General features: G+C 41.0%; 1 protein-coding gene across 1 annotated transcript in view; it reads left to right on the forward strand.

Annotated features, from left to right (window-relative positions):
• C15H10orf90 (chromosome 15 C10orf90 homolog) overlaps positions 1 to 18,793 on the forward strand; it is a 106,354-nt gene that overhangs the window by 34,731 nt on the left and 52,830 nt on the right. Inside the window, 2 exon segments of the mRNA XM_032794827.1 lie at positions 11,529 to 11,623; positions 15,629 to 16,727. Coding sequence (XP_032650718.1) covers positions 11,529 to 11,623; positions 15,629 to 16,727 — 1,194 coding nt within the window.

The raw sequence follows: 18,793 nt of genomic DNA on the forward strand, positions 1-18,793 counted from the left end.
GCAAAAAGCCAACAGAGAAAGGATAGTGTAAATGGTAAATTAGATTTGTAAAATTCTTTCAGTTTGAACAGTGCATCAGCAATAAGGGAAAAATCATCTTTTTTTAAATACACAGTGACAAATTCTCTGCTAGCATAACTCTGCTGGTTTCAGTGCACTTATGCCAGCAGAGAATGTGGCCTGTGATGTTTAACCCAACAGTCACTCTTTAAAAGCCCAGTCATGAAAATACTTATGCATAGGAATAACTTTGGGCCTACTGTTGTGAGTAAAGTTACTTGCATATGTAAAATGTTTGCAGTATTGGCCTTAAATCCATATGTTTTAATGCTCATGAGAAGTTGTCACATTGCGGAATAGGGAAAGTCCTTTAGGAGATAAAAAGTATAATCTCATTTTTTTTACTGCTTTTTTTGCTGTTGAATGTGGCGATTTGGGGTCTGAGGTTTTAGGTTTGCATGAGATTTTGGTTTGTTGCTAGGCAACCAGCTTCTTGAAAATGCTACAGAGTCATTGCCTAGTATGAACTGTCCTGCTTAGATAGAGGTAACAGGTAGAATGGCTAACAATTGAGAACTTTTACTCACTTTAATTCTGGTAACAGCTCCAAAATCAAATAGAATTCGGTGGCAACTCAAATGTCATTCTTTGTGATTTTCTCTGCTACTTGTGACTTTTTTAAAATTAAATTCTACAGAGGTTATTTAACTACTAGTATTTTCTAAAAGAATAGAAAGTTAAAAAATTGGGGCCTTAACATTTAAGCCATAATATCAAGCTTTTCTACACCCTCTACCACTTTTACATTTAAAGCTTCAGTGATTAAAAACAAAATAATTACCAGTTATCTTTTGTTGAAACTAGAGATAAACACAAAATCTGCTTACATTCTGTTTTATTTTTATATGATTGCATTTTCTTTTAATCTTGGAAATCATCTGTTTCCTAACCTGTTGCAGTGGAATTGGAAAAATAGATTCCAAGACCAGACACATCATTGCATGTTACATAGGTCTGTGAGTTACTGAGTGAGAGAAGCAGACAGGCTTTAAGCCCCTTGGCTCAGAGGAGTGTGGGTGGGAGGGGTAGGATGTTTCATTCAGAAGGCTTGAGGTTAGCATGAACCATTCTTCTAATTCCTCACTGTTGCTGTAGGCTGGGTACAGCTCAACTGATGGAACAGGGTATGTGGATGATAATGAGGGAACTGGAACTGAAGAAAAAAGTAAGTGTAGTTTTGGAGCACTCCCACTTTATCTCAGCTCTCTGACAGCCACAGTCAGAAATGGATGTGTGTGACATAATCACTTTTTATCCCAACCCTACAGTTCAAGCACTGAGGAAAAATAACAATGCTGAATGAACTGACTATATAACACCATCCAGACTGAACCTCCCTCCTCTGCATATCTCTTAGGTATTTTACCTTTTTGACATAAGCAAGCCTCTGCTGCACGCATATCTAGCTTTCATGGTTGTAAATGAAGCATGTCAGAAAAGCTGCCTGAGGAAGCTGTGATGGACAGCATTATTTGAGTTAAAGACTTCTTTTCCATACCATTTAAAATCTTGCTGTAATATCATCTTTGCATTCCTCCATTGGAATCATTGTCCTGCATTATACTCAGAGAGTAGATGGGCCTCAGCGGGTGAGGATAGTTCATCACTACAGGGAGCTGAGAAGATCTGTTAGCATAAGCCATTACTGCAAAGGGAAGCACATGCTTGGGTTCCTCCCTACACAAATAGAAATTTTAAAAAAAGGGACTACCTTGTTAAAATTATTCTGGATGGCTGATAAGCTGCGGGTAATTCCATAAAGAAGGCACTTTATTTTGTTAAGTAGGGATACAAAATAATAGCAATGTAGACTGAAAGCAGACTTCAAGATATAGGTCCTATGCCAATGGCACTCTTGCTAGCCCCCTGATGAGAGCCTTGCTTCTAATGGTACATATAATGAGAGATTTATGACTTTTGGCTTTCTGATAGCAGACCAGAACTCATTCGTCTGTTTCATGGCAGATCCTGTAATCATCTCTGCAGGCAGTCAGCTACTGCTTCAAGATGTGCAAGCAGTGAAAGATAATTCAGTTAACAAATCTCATGATGCTCCTTGTAATAAAAGTAAATTTATCCTGACATCTTAAGAAAATAATTTTCTACTTTGTTTACACAATGAATCCTCTTGCGGAGAGGACTGACTTCAGGTTGTTTTGTTTACTCTGTTTTGAAAAACTTCCCCAATGAAGCTGCATTAAAATGTTGATTCTTCTTTAGCACAGACTTGAAGCACTTCATTTTGGGGTCGTTGGATTTTGGTTTTAATTTTTAATTTCTTTTCTCTGCAAAGAGTGGATCCATTTGCAAAAAGGAGACCGCTGTAATTATATTTCCCAATTAAACCACATACTTCACTCTGACCCACGTTACAAACTTTTGTCTGTTGCTCTATGTAGAGATGCCGAAAGAGATACAATAGCAGTGCTGATGCCTTCTCTCTCTCTCTGGCCCTGTTAACTCAGTTGAAAAGCACTCTTAATGCTCATTAAGGCTATGACTAATTGCAAAAAATAGGTGTGGTTTTTTGGTCTAGTGGACACACGGCACAGGTAGTTTTCACCTCAAGGTAGCTGCTTGGGGTAAACCCCAGGTAGGGAATATAAGATTTATATATGCAGGATGGGATTTTCAAAAAAATTCGGCATTTGCCTATCTCTAGTCCCATTTTAAATGTTGACTTCAGTTTGGTTGTACATTTTTGTTTTAATAAAGATGGCCTGCAATTGAAGAAAAATACAATTTTATTTGCTTCTTGATGAAATATAAAGAAACCTGAAAAGTGTGGAGGAGTTTCTTTGTCATTTATTCTCATTTGGCTTTTGCCTTAGGCCTTTTTCTACATTATAAAGGATTGGCTGAGCTAGCTATACCAGCAAACTCTCACTAATGGAGATATAGCTTATATTGTCTATAAGTCTACACCAGCAAAATAACTTTTGAGTCACAGGGTTTAAGGCCACAAGGGACCACCAGAATATCTAGTCTGCCCTCCTATATATCACAGGCTACCAACATCACCCAGCAACTGCACATTAACTCAACAGCTAAAATTAAACCAAAGTATTCCAGCCCACAGGAGACTAGATTACTGTGTGCCACAGGCAGAGAATAGGAGGGATTGAGATGCACCAATGTCCAAGTCAACCACATCCATATGCTGCAAAAGAAGGCGAAACCCCCCTAGGTCACTGCCAGTCTGACCTGAGGGAAAATTTCTTCTGGACCTCACATATGGTGATTAGTTAGACCGTGAGCATGTGAACAAGAACGAGTCAGCCAAACATCTGAGAGAGAGAGAGAATGCTCTGTGCCACCTCAGAGCCTTGGGCCACCCCATCCAATGTCCCACCTCCAGCTCTGGCCATCCTTGAAGCTTCAGAGGAAGGAGATTAAAAAACAAAAACAAACAAGAACTGAATACATTGGTTGCGGGGGGGAAGGAGGAGGAAGGGAATCCCATCTTGACCCCTGCAGGTGGTGGCTGGTATAGTTTATTCCAGTTCAACAAATAAAATAAGCTGTTCTCACTAAAGAACTTTTTGCCAGTATAGCAGCCTTTATGCTAGGGCTTTTGCTGGCACAACAACGTTGGTTAGTTAGTGACTTGTTTTGCAGTCTTAACTGACATAGCTATGCTGGCAGAACTTTTAAGCATAGATCAGAGCTTAGAAATATCAGGAATGTCAAATCAGGTGTTCATTGGTCTTCCCTGGTTTTGCTGGATGACTCACTGCAGATCTGAGATATGCACTGGGAGTTTTCTTAGCCCTAGCTATTGTGGAGGCTGGGGTACTGAACCTTTGATTACATCTTTTCCCCCAAGTGTTTTTCAGGTTTTTGAGTTAAATAGGTATTAAGAAAAACAACAAAACCCAAACTGTTTTAAACAGTATAAATAAAACTCGTTAAATGTCTTTGAATGATGCTATATATAAATATATGCATATAGCTTGGGGTGGGAGAGTTGTATGGCTCTCTTATCTATAGATAATGCCTTAAACAAAAGTTTTTTAAATTATACCTGAGATAATTTTGGTTTTTAATGTATAAGTTACAAACATCTTCAAACATCAATGTCAAACCAAAACAACTGCTGTTAATTACCACAAAAGTTTTGAAGATGGAATCCTAATGTAACTGTCCTAGTAACAAACAGTGTAAACATTCCAGTGATTTAGGTACAATTTAGAACTTTGTGACACTCTTTAGCCACAGAAGTGGAAGGCTGAGAGCCTGACTTGCCTCTGAGATATTTTTGGATCTTAAACTGTCGGTTTTGTGCCACTTGTACGTAACATTTATCTGCTGATAAAAGACCTGTATGGTTTCTAAATCTTTAGTTAAATATGATCAATGCAATCAATGAAGGTGAATTTTCTCTTTCTAACATTATTTATATAGTGCTAGAAATTATTTATATAGTGCTAAGTGTTTTACAGACAGCCAAAAAAAGTCCATGTTCTTGAATACTTACTATTTAAACGGACAATTTGGAGATATAGGATAAGGATTGAGGATCAACAAAAAGCAGATGACTGAGTGGAGATGTTTAGCAGCTTTCTTGTTAGTTCCAATGTGTGTGTGTTCCAACATTTCTCTACTAAACCCTTATTTAAGAGAGAACTACAGTTGAAAGACTGAGAAGTTTGCTCTGAGGAGAGACTTAAAGAAAGGTAAGATGAGGGCAACACAGACCAAGTCAGGGCATAAAGTATATGAGATGGGCTGAACGCACAAGGAAGTGCTAAAGGTCCAGTTTGTCAAATTCACTTCACCCTGGTGGCAATTAGGTAGTTACTTGTCAGCCAGACAGGGTGGGACTAAAAGGATCAGGTGAAAACTCAGCAGACCTCTGGGACTTATAAATAGGCTGAAAGTTCAGTAAAGAGGAAAGGAGCCACTGGGAGCAGGCAGGGTTGCTTGCTTGCTCACATGTTTGTTCACTTGCTCACTCTGTGAAGAGCTGAAATGCCAAAGACTGTGGGAGGCTAGAAGCCTCATGAATACTTTGACTGGGCAGGACAGTGCTCAGTAACAGAGGCAGGGAAATACAGTGGGTTAATCCCAGGAGGGGATTAAGCTCAAAAGATAGGTTGATTCTCTGAGACTTTGGACTACATTGAACATTTTGTTAACGAACCGCTTCTCAGCTGGAGAGCTGAGTGGCACGTGAAGGCAAACTACCTACAGTGGGGAGCTAGAGAGGAAGAACCCATGCATAGGGCATCATGACACGAAGAGATGCCAATAGCATGGATAGGAGTTTACACAGAGAGGAAGAGATCAGAGGGTAGTGGGGAAGTATGTTTGAAAGTTGTCAGCAGAGATAGCAACTGAATAAAAGTGTGCAACTTGCACTACTAAAAATTGGGGTGCTAACTGCCTTTTGGTGCCCGCACACACAGGAGCAGCGCCAGGGTTTCTGGCGCCCTAGGCAGAATTTGGAGGGCGGTGTTTTGTGTGCTCCCCACATGGCGCGCGGGAGCTTCTGGTTCCGCTCCCATCGTGCCGCCGAAGAAGGACCCTCTGCCAAAATGTTGCAGGTGACACCGGCAGTCATTGAGCTGCTCAATTGTCTGCTGCTGTTTTCCGCGACACGTCAGCAGAAGGTCCTTCTTCGGCGGCGCGACGGGAGTGGAATCGGAAGCTCCCGTGCGCCCCGTGGGGAGCGCACAAAATGCCGCCCTCTGAATCCTGGTGCCCTAGGCAACCACCTAGGGTCGCCTAATGGAAGCGCCGGCCCTGTGCACACACAGTTTCTTCCAATGACAGGCATTCACCCCACTGTTTTGACTGTGCTTGCTCTAAGCAAGGTATACCATGTCATTCTGCAGCATGCCCATTTACACAAGTGTAGTGCCAGCCAAGACCAGAAGTTTTGGTGTAATAGTCCCAACAGTGGCCTGTCTGGTTGAGTTTCTATCAAGCTTTCTACAGAGTCCTTGCCTGTACAAATTGTGCTGTGTACACCTTGGGTTCATTACATATTGTTTCTCACCAGCATACCCATCTTTGCAATCACTGTGTTTTAACTGGCAGATTTCAGACATCACCTGAGTGTGCTACCAGTTGGCCCAAGGTAGACATCTAGTCATTTGTGAGCTGGAGATTCAGTTCCAGCTCCACTCTGTAATTACAGACACCACAGGCTGTGCCCTGGTGTCCAGATGCCAAGAAGTGTATCGTTTTGTCCAGCAAACAGTGCTGTGAGAAAATAAGAGTTAAAGGAGCTAGCAAGGGTCAGGATGCCAACAGCTGCCTCCCCCTTTTTCATGAACTGGACTGTACACTCAGCATGCACCCATCTACAGAGCCTGAGGATACTGTTGGACAGTACTGAGGGACCAGGAAAGTCTTCCTCAGCCTTAAAGACAGGATTTGTGAAAATAGGTTACAGTGAAACAGGATAAAACAGAAATCCTCAGGACTTCATATCAGTTAGGAACAAGCTTTCTTTTCTCCCCACACTGATAGGAAATACTTGAAATGCCATGACTTCCATAACGGTGTGTCAGGGAAATACTGAAATTTATATTTTGTTGAATGATAATTGTTACAGTACAAAGCACTTTGTCAGCAACAAGAACCTGTATGGGTGCTCCATGCCTGACATTTACTTCTAATCTAAGCTGCTGTTATTTCATGCAGTGTCCTCATTTTAAATGAGGAGCTTCAAGCTCTTTTCATAAGGTCAGTATTTGTGTTTTTACTGTTCACATGAATTAACAAATGTGAGGCTTCCAAGAATATATATTTGAATAATAGCAGAGAAGTTGGTGGAGGTTTATTCACTACTTTTATTAATCCATTACAGTAGTTGTGAAATTGTTTGCCAAAAGTTTGAGTTTCTGCCAACACTGGGATTCCCGTGGTAGCATACGAGTGTCATTACCCAGAACGCGATGCAAAAAACCCAAACTGATTGATTTAGCAGACAGGAGAAACATTCACTTCCCCATTCTCTTCTAACTTTCTCTGACCACAAAATGGCTGAACAAACCTAAACCAAAGAGACCTGTGTGGAGTGGGGAGGGTGCATCTGTAGCTGTCTATGGATATATTTTCACTGTGGGGGAAAAAAGGGGCGTATTTAATTCAGGTTAGCTGATTCAAGTTAAAATATCAGTGAAGACATGGCAACTTGGGTTAGCACCTCAAGTTAAAGCCAGCAGGTGAGCCTCGGGTTGAACTTGAGTTAGCTAAGTTAAGTTGAGTACAAATGCTTTTTTGCCGTGAAAACATATGCTAGAAAGTGGTAATTTACATCTTCTATATTTCTCTGTGGACTTTGACATCTTATCCTTGTTTGACCTTGTAGTGTTTCTTCTTTCTCTTGGATTTTGAATACAAGTCATCTAAGAGAAATACAGGGGAAAAAAACATCTGGTACAGCATGCCTGCTCAGTTTTGGGTTTATCTTTATCCAGCCTTCCAGCTTTCCTTATACACTGTGATTAGCATTAAAAAGTCAGTATTTACCTGCAGTTGCCTCACAGAGATATCTGAGAGAACTGCAGTTTTACCACTTTACTTACAATAGGAAACAATTGAAAACTATAGGTTAATGATGACTTTTCAATTACTACCATTACATTTGGCAAACCTCTGATTTTTCTCCTGAACTAATTCTTACATTTTGCTTTCATGACCTACCTTGGCCGCTTATCCCACATTTATTTATTAAAATTCATATTTTTAAAAAGCACAGAGGAGAGGTACATTTGACAAATATTAAAAGTAAATCAACACATGCAACAGTCTCTGTTCATCCAAATAGCCACATTTAATTTATCACTGCAAGTACCCCATTCTCTCTACAAACACCAACCCAGATTATATTTACCCTTTCCCAAACAATTGTGGACATCTGTAGGTTTTGCAGCTTCCTCTACGGGTCAGCAGATTTGTTCGGCCTCCTTCAGACAAAGGGGAGGAGTGGGTTTCAAAGCTGAGAACCCCTCGTAGTCACTTCTATGCCAGCAGCTCCAGGTGTTTTAAACCAAGGAAGTGGCAGCTCCAGAGCAATCATTAGTGCTGGAATGAAGCAGTTATTACTATTTATGTGGCACCTGAGAAGGGTTAATTTGTCACCAGGAGTCCTGTGTTGCTAAAAAGCAGCAAAGAGTCCTGTGGCACCTTATAGACTAACAGACATATTGGAGCATGAGCTTTCATGGGTGAATACCAGGGCCGGCTCTAGGTTTTTTGCTGCCCCAAGCAAAAAAAAAATTGGGCTGCGCCCCGTCCCAGCCCTGGGCTCCTCCCTTTCCCCGCACCAGTGGCCCCCCCCACCTCCTGCTGCCCTAGCCCTGCGCTCTCCCCCACCACCACCTGCACCCTCCTTCCACCGCAGCCCTGGGTCACTGTTAACTTGCTCCCACGGCAGGCCATTCAGCTGGAATTTTGGATGTGCACAGAACACAGACACGACTGGTTCCCATATGCTTACAGAACTGCAGTAAAGTGGAACAATTTTCAGCTTGTGTGATTGGAGGATATCTGGATGCATATTATAAGACTGTCCTACATAAATGAGGAAAAGTTGAGGTGCCTTTATTATTCTTTTGTTCCACTCTTTCTTTCTATGGGGAATTTGCCAATGCAATATCACTGTCTTCCTTTTAAACAAACAAAAAGGCAATGGCTGTTGAAAATAGCAATTCCAGTCCTAATAACCACTGGGAAGCATTTCTTGCTCAATTTTATCATACTTTTTCTACAGCAAGTTACAGTGGATCAGTATATTCGATTTGGGAGAAATGAAGTAACAGCTGCCCAAACTGAGCTTGAGCACTCCTGAATTTTGAGGTGTTCAAATCTGGAAGGCAGGTGCTGGGTGTGTGTGTGTGGGGGTGGGGCTGTGGGCTCCTTGGGGGAGCACGGCAGCATGTATGCAGCAGCGTGTCTGGCACTGCGCTGAGCCAGACACACTGGTCTGAGTGGCACAGTAAGGGTGCTGGGGGGTTGGAGAAGGGGTAGGGAGTTCTGGGGGGGGCAGTCAAGGGACAGGGAGCAGGGGGGGTTGGATGGGGCGGAGGTTCAGGGGGGCAGTCAGGGCCAGGGAGAACGGGGGGTTAGACGAGTCAGGAGTTCGGGGGGCAGTCAGGAGACAGGCAGCGGTTGGATAGGCATGGGAATCACAGGGGTTTGTCAGGGGACAGGTAGGGGGTGGGATCCTACGGGGGAATTGGGGGGGGCCTCAGGAGGGGGCAGTTGGGGACAAGAAAAAGGGAGGCTTAGGTAGGCGGTGGGGTCCTGGTGGGCAGTTAGGGGCAGGGGTCCCAGAAGGGGGCAATCAGGGGACAAGAACCAGCGGTGCTTAGATAGCGGTGGGGTCCTGGGGGGGCAGTTAGGGGCAGGGGTCCCGGGAGGGGATGATCAGGGGACAGGGAGCGGGAGGGGTTGGATGGGTTGGGGTTTCTGTGGGGGACAGTCAGAGGGAGTGGATGGTGGCAGAGTGAGGCTTCCCTCCCCATGGAGTGTCCTGTTTTTTGAATGTTAAAATATGGTATCTCTACCATTCACAGTGCAACTCTCCACTCACAGAACGCTGCTGCATGAGGTCCCCCTCCTTCCTTTCCAATTGGTAGTGGCCAAGGGAATGCTGGGAAATGTAGTTCTTTCCCTGCTCCAGGGCTGGCTCTATAGGCAGGGAGCTAACCAACCAAGAAACTACAACTCCCAGCGCGCCCTGTGGGTTCGCAGCTCCCATGCTGGGTCCCTGCCACCCCTGCAAATGGGCTGCCTGAAGCAGGTGCTGCTTTGCTGGTGCCTAGAGCCGCCCCTGCTGAGTACCCACTTTGTCAGACGCAAATGCTTATGCACCAGTATGTCTCTTAGTCTATAAGGTGCCACAGGACTCTTAGCCTGGATCTGTAAAAAGCAACAAACACGGCTACCCCTCTGATACAGTGTTGTTAAGTAATTCTGAAAGAATCTTATTCCAAACATCATAACCATTCCTGAGTTCTCTACCTGTTTATACCATACTACTTGGAGCTTTTACTGCTGTAAAACATGACACCATGAGCTTTGTCTTTCACCTTTGCAAGAACTTCTGTTGGCTCCCCTCAAATCCACTCCTTCCTGACTCCCTTCACCCTCCTCCTCATTGCTGGATTCTTCAGCCTTTCTATCCTCTTTACTGCTCCATGCCTGTGCACTTTCCATGGCAACAACAGCCTTCTTTTGATATGGTGACTAGCACTGTACACAGCAGGCCTGATCCACCACAGAGTGATATCAGCAGAGCCCCAGTGGTGGAAACTGTGCCCATAAGAAGCAGTGTGAAGAAGTCTGCAGCCAGTCAGCACTGCCCTCAAAGTGGACTATGGGCACCCCAAGAGATATTCTATATCATTGAATCCTCTGGGCAGCCTCTGCTAGCAGGCCTCCTAGGGAGCCCCAGCTGCAACTTGCAGCTGCCTTCCCACAATGGAACTCTCAGAAGAGCGGTTCTCAGTGAAGCAGATGGAGTCACACAGTACAGCCCTCTTCTCCCTCCCCTGATCCCTGCACCAGTTGGAAGGACTCAAACCTGCTATTGCAGATGAGGTTTAATAAGCAGTTTCTACAGTAAGAGGATCTGACTTCTATTCCTCTATTAATACAACAATGTACGTAAAATGAAATTAAATTTAGTAAAAACTGCAGACTTGTGCAGTGTGTTGCGAAAACTAAAGTCTATGTTCCCATGAATTTTTACTGCAGAGTTGGTTGGGCAGAAGAGTGAGGGAATTTTATGCCATTTAAATACTTATTTTATTACTTTGCATTTTCAAATAAGCATCGAGAAGCAAAGAAACGTTATTGATGTAAAATGACTCACAATGTGCGGTGTTACAGAATGCCCAGTTGCAGCAATCCCAGGCACCGGGCTGCCCAGAAAACTAAAAGAAAACTCAAACCAACAGCCAAACAAAATAAATCAAACAAAAGTTAGACCAGATAAATATACTGACATTTACTAATGCGATTTATTACCACTTTAAGGCTCCTTTGCACTGCCAGGGTAGTGTATAATGTCCTTAGTTCAAATGAAAACAAGGTCCATAATGTCTTGTGTCAGACACTATTCTCAGACTCCGTCGGCTGCAAAAGACAGCCAATTTGTGAAGGCCCATACTAAAAGACAGCCAATTTGTGAAGGCCCATACTCCAAAACCCACTGGGGGGGGGGGTGTCAATGGGAGACCTTCCATTGACTTCAGTGGGCTTTTGATCAGGTCTCACTACAGCGTGAGACTGTCCTGGAACCAATCCTGGGAGCAACCTTGCAGTGTGGTTTAAAGTGCAGCCATTGGATACAGGGAGATGAGGTCTCTCAGATAAGTGGATCCTAGACCATTCAGAATCCGTTAGTAATACCCTTTTGCCTTCTATTTGTACTCGATTTTATATCCCATTTTAGCTATACCATCATGTAGTTGACAGTAACATTTCTATCTTTTTCCTCCCCCTCCTAGGAATCAGAGAAAAACAGTTTGGTGCTAACGATTCAAAAGAACTCAAAAGCCATCCGCACGATAATGCTGCAGAGAAAGAATCAGACTCCACTAAGGTAAAAACAAAAAAACAACAACACAGTTGAGCTTTCACAGTAGTCATGATCACCCTGTCTTGGTATAGTGTGTTTACAATTGTTTTTGGTTAGTCACACTCAACTTGGGCAGCAGAAAAGCTAAATAAAGTGATGGCTAACTGGTCATGATTCCGTTTGCAGTAGATTAATTCATCTTATTATCTATATTCTTGTTGAAGAAAAATAAAATGCATATTTTGAAGAAAAGTAAGTTTTTGAGACGTCTCCCAGATAGACTCAACCAATGATACGAGTGATCTAAGCAATGTGTGGGACACTCCCATTCTCTGATCCCCTGAAAATAAAGCCATGGATTTTCAATTTGCCAGAATACTCTTTCCTTTTGCACTAAGACTATGAAGCTTGCAAACTTCCAAAAGAATATAGGGCCAGCTCAGAGAGACTCATTACCTTCTCAAAACATTGGGAGGAGACATTTGCTATTTATTTTTATAATTTACTTATTCAAAATACTGCTACATGAACTGAAACTAATTAGACTCGTTTCTGACTTGCATTTGGACCATTAAATGGGATTTCCATCTGTTTTGTACTTAACAAAAGAAATTTAGTAATTTTCATGTTAATTGCTGGAGCACACGAGAGACATACAAAATAATGCATTTTAAAGCACATTTATACTCATCGATCTGTAAAAATTGAAGGGAGATGCAAAGGTCTTAAAGATGCAGGTTGAGGTAAATATAGTACAATACAATATGAAAAAACTATTATTCAAGCCATGGAAAAAAATGAGGAAAGGGAAAAAATAACATTCTCTGGGGCTGGGAGGATATTGGATTGCCAGAGCCACAAATAGTTTAGAAGATAGGGGAAATTTCCCTGGATTTGCTCTGCTGTTTAGGTCCCAAAAATTTACCTTTCTGAAACCTTAATCTGAGGATTATTTAAAATACAGTGTTCTGTGCTATTTTCCTGTTATGGCAATACCACAGCAAACAGAGCAATAGTTTGCACAGAGTGTGATGGTCTTCGGCATGGATTCCTCCACAGGAGAGACACTATGGACCTCAGCCTTATCACTCTGAGCCTCCCATCTCAGAACACTGACAGCAGAAGGCCCTGTGATCACCTGAGATTTCAATGCTCTGCAGGCTCTGGAGCTGGTTTGAGACTCTGGAGCTGGTGCTACTGCAGAAGAAATAAATAATAATGTCAAGAGAAGGGGTTGAGAAGAGCGGAGGCAGAGAGAAAAGGGTCTGAGAAGACACAGGGAAAATTTTCAGCAGAGATAGTAAAGCAAGTACAGTGTGGCTCCAGGGCCAGAGACAATAAAAATAAACAAATTTCTGAAGGGAACATAGTTCCTTGGATGGAATAGATTGCTGTCAGCCTTCAGGCAAAATATTAAACCTCAGGAGACTATTTTCTCCCTCTCAGGCTATATTTTACAGCAGTTGCTGTCCAAATTAGTCAATATTTGTATAATATGAGTTTTATTACTGAAGTCTTGAGTGATCACATACCATTGTGACGGGTGTGGCATAAGAACAGAGTACTGAATACCACCTAAACTCTTGCAAAGCACACAGCCCTTCTTAAAAAATAAAACATTCTTCCATCTTTCAACATCCCCTTTATATTCATATTCTCCTCATCTACCTAACAAATTCCAAAGCTTTGCATAATTAACTGGATACCAAAGCTTACTACGCTTGTTGTTACTTGCAGCTTGGCAATGGTGGGGGGGATGGAAGCAGATGATCTTTATAAGCAGGTGAGGAAGCCACCCTTCCCCTTTCTTGTTATGACCAATCTGATGAGGGCAAGTAGCCTCAGCAAAGACTTTAAGAAGGCCATAAAATTCTGCCATAGCCCTGTCCTTACTTATGATTTACCAGAACCTTGTGACCTTGTGTGTATAGTGTGTCATCTAATACCTGGTACAATTAAAGATACACAGGGATGGGTCTTGTAAATTGAGGGACATTAGAGTCGCATTTTGTGGCTATGAAGTCAAACTATATGTGTATTTTATTTTTGTAATATAAATCAAATACATATTAAATGACTGTACATTCTAATATATGAAGATGTCCTGTACTTTACTCCAGATATCATAACTGTGGTTATCTAAATTGAACATTTTGGTGTGTATATCTGAATATACATTTAGCTAACTATGTGAACATGTACATCCTAAATACTCTCATGTTCAATTCAAATAATAGCAGGAATGGAGGTTGTTCATAAATCTGAAATGTTCATAACTCTGAACAAAACGTTATGGTTGTTCTTTCAAACGTTTACAACCGAACACTGACATAATAAAGCTTTGCAACTTTGCTATGCAGAAGAAAAATGCTGCTTTTAATCCTCTTAATTTAAATGAAACAAGCACAAAAATAGTTTTCTGTCAAACCATGTCAAATATTTTTTTCTTAAAATTTCCCTTCATTTTTTTTAGCACTATAGTTTAACTTTAACACAGTACTGTACTGTATTTGCCTTGTCTCTTCTGTTGCCTGATTGCATACTTTTGGTTCCAAATGAGGTGTGTGGTTGACTGGTCAGTTCGTAAAACTCTGGTGTTTGTAACTCTGAGGTGATTGCTGGCTGAGGGGATTGGGTAATTGGCAATGGAGCCTTTGACTGAATGGTCTCAGGATTGCCTTTAGCCGTATTGGTAAGGATCAATGTTTTTGACCAGTTGTTTGGTGCCATACATGACATGGATTTATATCTCAGCGTAGTTCCCGATAAACATGTGGTTACATCACACAGCCCATCACCTTAGTTGGCTGCCTGGATGGCACACCCTGCAGAAAAATTAAGGAAAGAAGGGATATAAAGAAATCCTACTTGCCCCAAAAGATTGTCCCTCAAGAACAAGTTTGAGGTGTATTGATGAAACTGTTGTAGAGAAGTTTGGATGCTGGCTGACTGCAGTATCACCTTCAGTTGAGTTTCCAGGGCTATCAATCTGGCTAACTTCATGAGCAGTAAAATAGCTCCCATAAACCACCTAAATAAAAAAAAAAAAAAAAAAAAGTCATTCGGATGACAATTCACCACGTCCCAATCGTGTAGAATTTACTTTGTGACTTGTGGGAACTTTGACTAAGTGAGGACTGAGGACACTCAGATCATAGAGCCGAATTCCCTGCTCGTGTAAATTGATGCAGCTAACATTGACCTCAGTGGAGATATAACAATTTACAGCAGCAGAGAATTTGAGCCATATACTCTGCATGAAATAAACATTATGTAACCAGTCATCTAGATAATAATTGTAGGTAGAGTTAAACTTCATGCTTACCCTTATCTAAGGACACCAGGTACATTATGTTAAGATAGATGGTGAGTGTTGTGGTTAGAAAAATGAGTCTGGACTGCTGTCAATCAATCTTGGGCTCCTTACACTGTTATTTTGTGCATCCAGCAAATATTAAGCTAGTGAATTAAATGATATCCAAAGCACTTACAGGAATTTGTGCATATCTTTTATTGGAGAGAACATGAAGGAGTTTTCCCCATGGTCATATTTGATGCTTTTGTGCAGCAGCACTGACCCAACTCCCACATAAACACTCCACAGAAAATCACAATACACCTACATTGTTCATTTTGTACAGGCAGTAAGTGCTTAAAGCACTTTTTATATTTCTGAGGATCAGCATGAAAGAGTAGGTTATAATCTGAAATTGACAATCACCGTTGACACATATATTGTTAGACAAACATAGGAACAGATACACCAACTGAGAGAATCAGCTGATCATTCAAACTAATGGTTTTAGAATGTTTAATTTTTGCATAAAATGGATCCGATTTTTGCTGAACTCTTCTAGACAATTCTGAACTGATTTTAGGAACATGTCTTCAAAATGACAGAAAGCAAACTGGTACAAAAAGAAATTTAACAAGAAACCTTGAACAAACCCTATTATAGACTCTGAAGGAGAAATACTTATATGTTTGACAATAGAATATTTTAATAATTTGGATCTTTTTCATTTGCAGGAGTCTCTGGCATCACAAAACACAAAAATGATTTCATCCATAGTCATTTCACAGTTGATTGATGAGACTAAATCAAAAGAAAATGGGTCTGCTTTGCCGATGCAGTCTGTGATCACTCAGCCTAATGCTTATCATATGAAGCAATCTCTGGCTAATGATAGTTCAGTCAACATTAATAGAGCATTCATGTTACTTCCCAGCAGATTAGGAATTCAGGAATCTTTCGATGACAACGTATCTAGAACAGACTCTCATAAAAAAGGATTTGCATCCATAACAGTTACTGCTAGACGCGTTGTTCCACCTTTTAACAACCCAGTGCAGGTAGCTGTTACTGATTCTCTGTGTTTGAAATACTGGGGAGGTGATGTTCTAATGAACACTACTGCTACTTCAAACAAAGCAAGACGAGCTCAGCACTGCAAACCTTTGCATAATCAAGAATCTTATATAAACCGATATGCCACCAGATTAAAGGTTTCTGAATCTTATTCACATGTATATAAAGGGCATGGAGACTGGATTTTTAACATTGAAAACAACGAAAACAGAACATTTCCTCCAGGCAGCAATCACAGGAAAAAAGCACCAGTTTCATTCACTTCATCTGTTCGCTTCAAGATTTCCCAGCACTGTCCAAATACAATCTATTACTTTAACAAGTCACTTTCTGTATGTATTGACCAACTTCAAATTAAAAGCCAAAAAATTCAAAGATCAGTATTGTCCTTCAATTTAAATTGCAATTCATCCAGATTAACACCAGATGGAGCAGATGGCAAAGCTAATGAAGAGTCAATAGCAGAGATACTTAAAACAAAGCTCCCAGATGAAAACAAGACTCCACTCAGAACAAATTCAAATATAAATTTAAAAGAAAATAGTGTAGATAAAAAACAGACAGCAGAAAAGGAATATTTGGGTACTACATGCCCTTGGAAAGGTACATCTCCCTCTGACTGTCCAGAATTTGTGAATACACCCAAAGGAACTAATAATTTAATAGTCACAAAGCAAAAAGAAGATAATTCTGATGAACAGTGTACGGGCAATGACATCAAATTGTCCATTCAAGTTCCTAAGTGGAGTTATGAGGCAGGTGAGTAATTTGCATAAACTTGAGTCTGTTTCGGAGATTCAGACTGGAACAGACCCATCATAGCATTATTATGCAAACAGGTAATAAAAATCTTTGCTTCTGCAAGAATAAATCCATAATGAGTCTGAGTGCAAATTAGACATTTTAAATTCTAGGCCTGCTGTGGATATAATGTTTACCATACCAGTGATGGATGCCACCTGCCACAATATAGGATAAAGTGGTACCTATGTTTTCAGCATAAAGCCCCTATCTTTAAGCATCTGTAACTCTGATATAAATACTTGTTCCAAACAACATATAAGCTTTTAGCCCAAGAGAGAATTTCAACAAAATCTTTGTTCTGAAGGATTCGCTTTTAAAATAGAGCTTGTGGTAAAATAAGAAATGAATGGATTCAGACTGGTTTGTGTTCCTTATGATTAAAAAAGCTTGTTTCTAGATTTAATTTGGAAAGCCATAATAAAATAATAATAAGACTAGTCTTGTGGCAAGTAAAATAGATGGCAATTTTCCATGTGTAAGAGCTGCAGTTTCATCCCCAGCAATGTTTTCCAAGGCTTTAAAATATTTCTTCCAAATATCTCAAAGCATTTGACAAATGTAAAATTAATCCTCACGACATCTCTGTGAGTTAGGTGAGAAATAGATGCTGTAGGGATTGCTTCAGTCACTGCTGAAGCATAACCTCCAGTGGAGTAGAACACAGCAGCTGTTTTACAGTGCACAAGCAATAACTACAGATCAGTTTAAGGCAAGAAAAATATTGACCAGGCAGGGTGAGAATGCTGATAGGCAAATGTTATTCAGATGAGTTGGAATTTGGCAAAGACACTACAGCTAGCACATTTTCTCTTGTGAAAAATACCATGGGATGTAGTAGTGATTGTAGGTGGGCAGAACCTTGATTACATCCCATCTGAAATACTTTGCCTTTGATCACTGTATGAACATTAATTAATTAAACCTCACAACAACCACTGAGTTTTTTTCATTTATGGATGAGGGGGAAAATGGGACACAAATGGATTTTGTTCAGTCACACACTGACTCAGTGGCAGAGCCAGGCATAGAATCCTGTTGGACACGTTTCCTCATCCCCTGTTGTTGCGATTAGCCTCAGTACCTCCCTGCCTCTGAAATGTGTGCTAGTAATCTTTATTAGTAGTAGTAGTATTTATTATTATTTATTTTATTTATTAAGGCAAAATGATTAAATAGCAGATATTCTATACAGAAAAGCTGCTGCTGTACATCCCAGGTAAATTATCAATGGGAACTTTCAGCAGGACGGATCAGTGAGGCCAAGATTTTCAAAACAGAGGACAAGGTTTGGTTCCTAAATCCATATTTAGGCACTAAATCAGTAGCTGGATTTGTAAAGGTGCTAAGTTCCCAATGGCAGAGTGTTTAACACAATTTGAACATGAATAGTTATTAGACACAAGCCTCTTGCCACTGTAGTCACAAGGAAGTCACAAGGAAAATGCCAAGCCACGGTAAGGAGGATAAGGGAATGGGGAGGGGCAAGAACATAGAAGGAGCGTCCTCTCTGACTGATGCTATTGATTTAACTCTTTCACTTCTCTGCTTAGCCATGATACTTGTATATCTTTAGCATTTGCAAGCTTACTTTGAAGAACTAATGTTCCGTTGTTATTTTGAGAGGCAAATGCTATGCATGCAAGGCTCTGCTGCCCATAGTTTAGACCAGGGGTAGGCAACCTATGACACGTGTGCCAAAGGCGGTATGCGAGCTGATTATCAGTGGCACTCACACTGCTTGGGTCCTGGCCACCAGTCTGGAGGGCTCTGTATTTTAATTTAATTTTAAATGAAGCTTCTTAAACATTTAAAAAACCTTATTTACTTTACATACAACAATAGTTTAGTTATATATTATAGACTTATAGAAAGAGCTCTTCTAAAAATGTTAAAATGTATTACCGGCACACAAAACCTTAAATTACAGTGAATAAACGAAGACTCGGCACACCACTTCTGAAAGGTTGCTGACCTCTGGTTTAGATACTGCATGTGATTTACGATAGAAGTTGTTACCTAGA

This window comes from Chelonoidis abingdonii, chromosome 15, assembly GCF_003597395.2.
Source record: "Chelonoidis abingdonii isolate Lonesome George chromosome 15, CheloAbing_2.0, whole genome shotgun sequence".
NCBI classification, from domain to species: domain Eukaryota; kingdom Metazoa; phylum Chordata; order Testudines; family Testudinidae; genus Chelonoidis; species Chelonoidis abingdonii.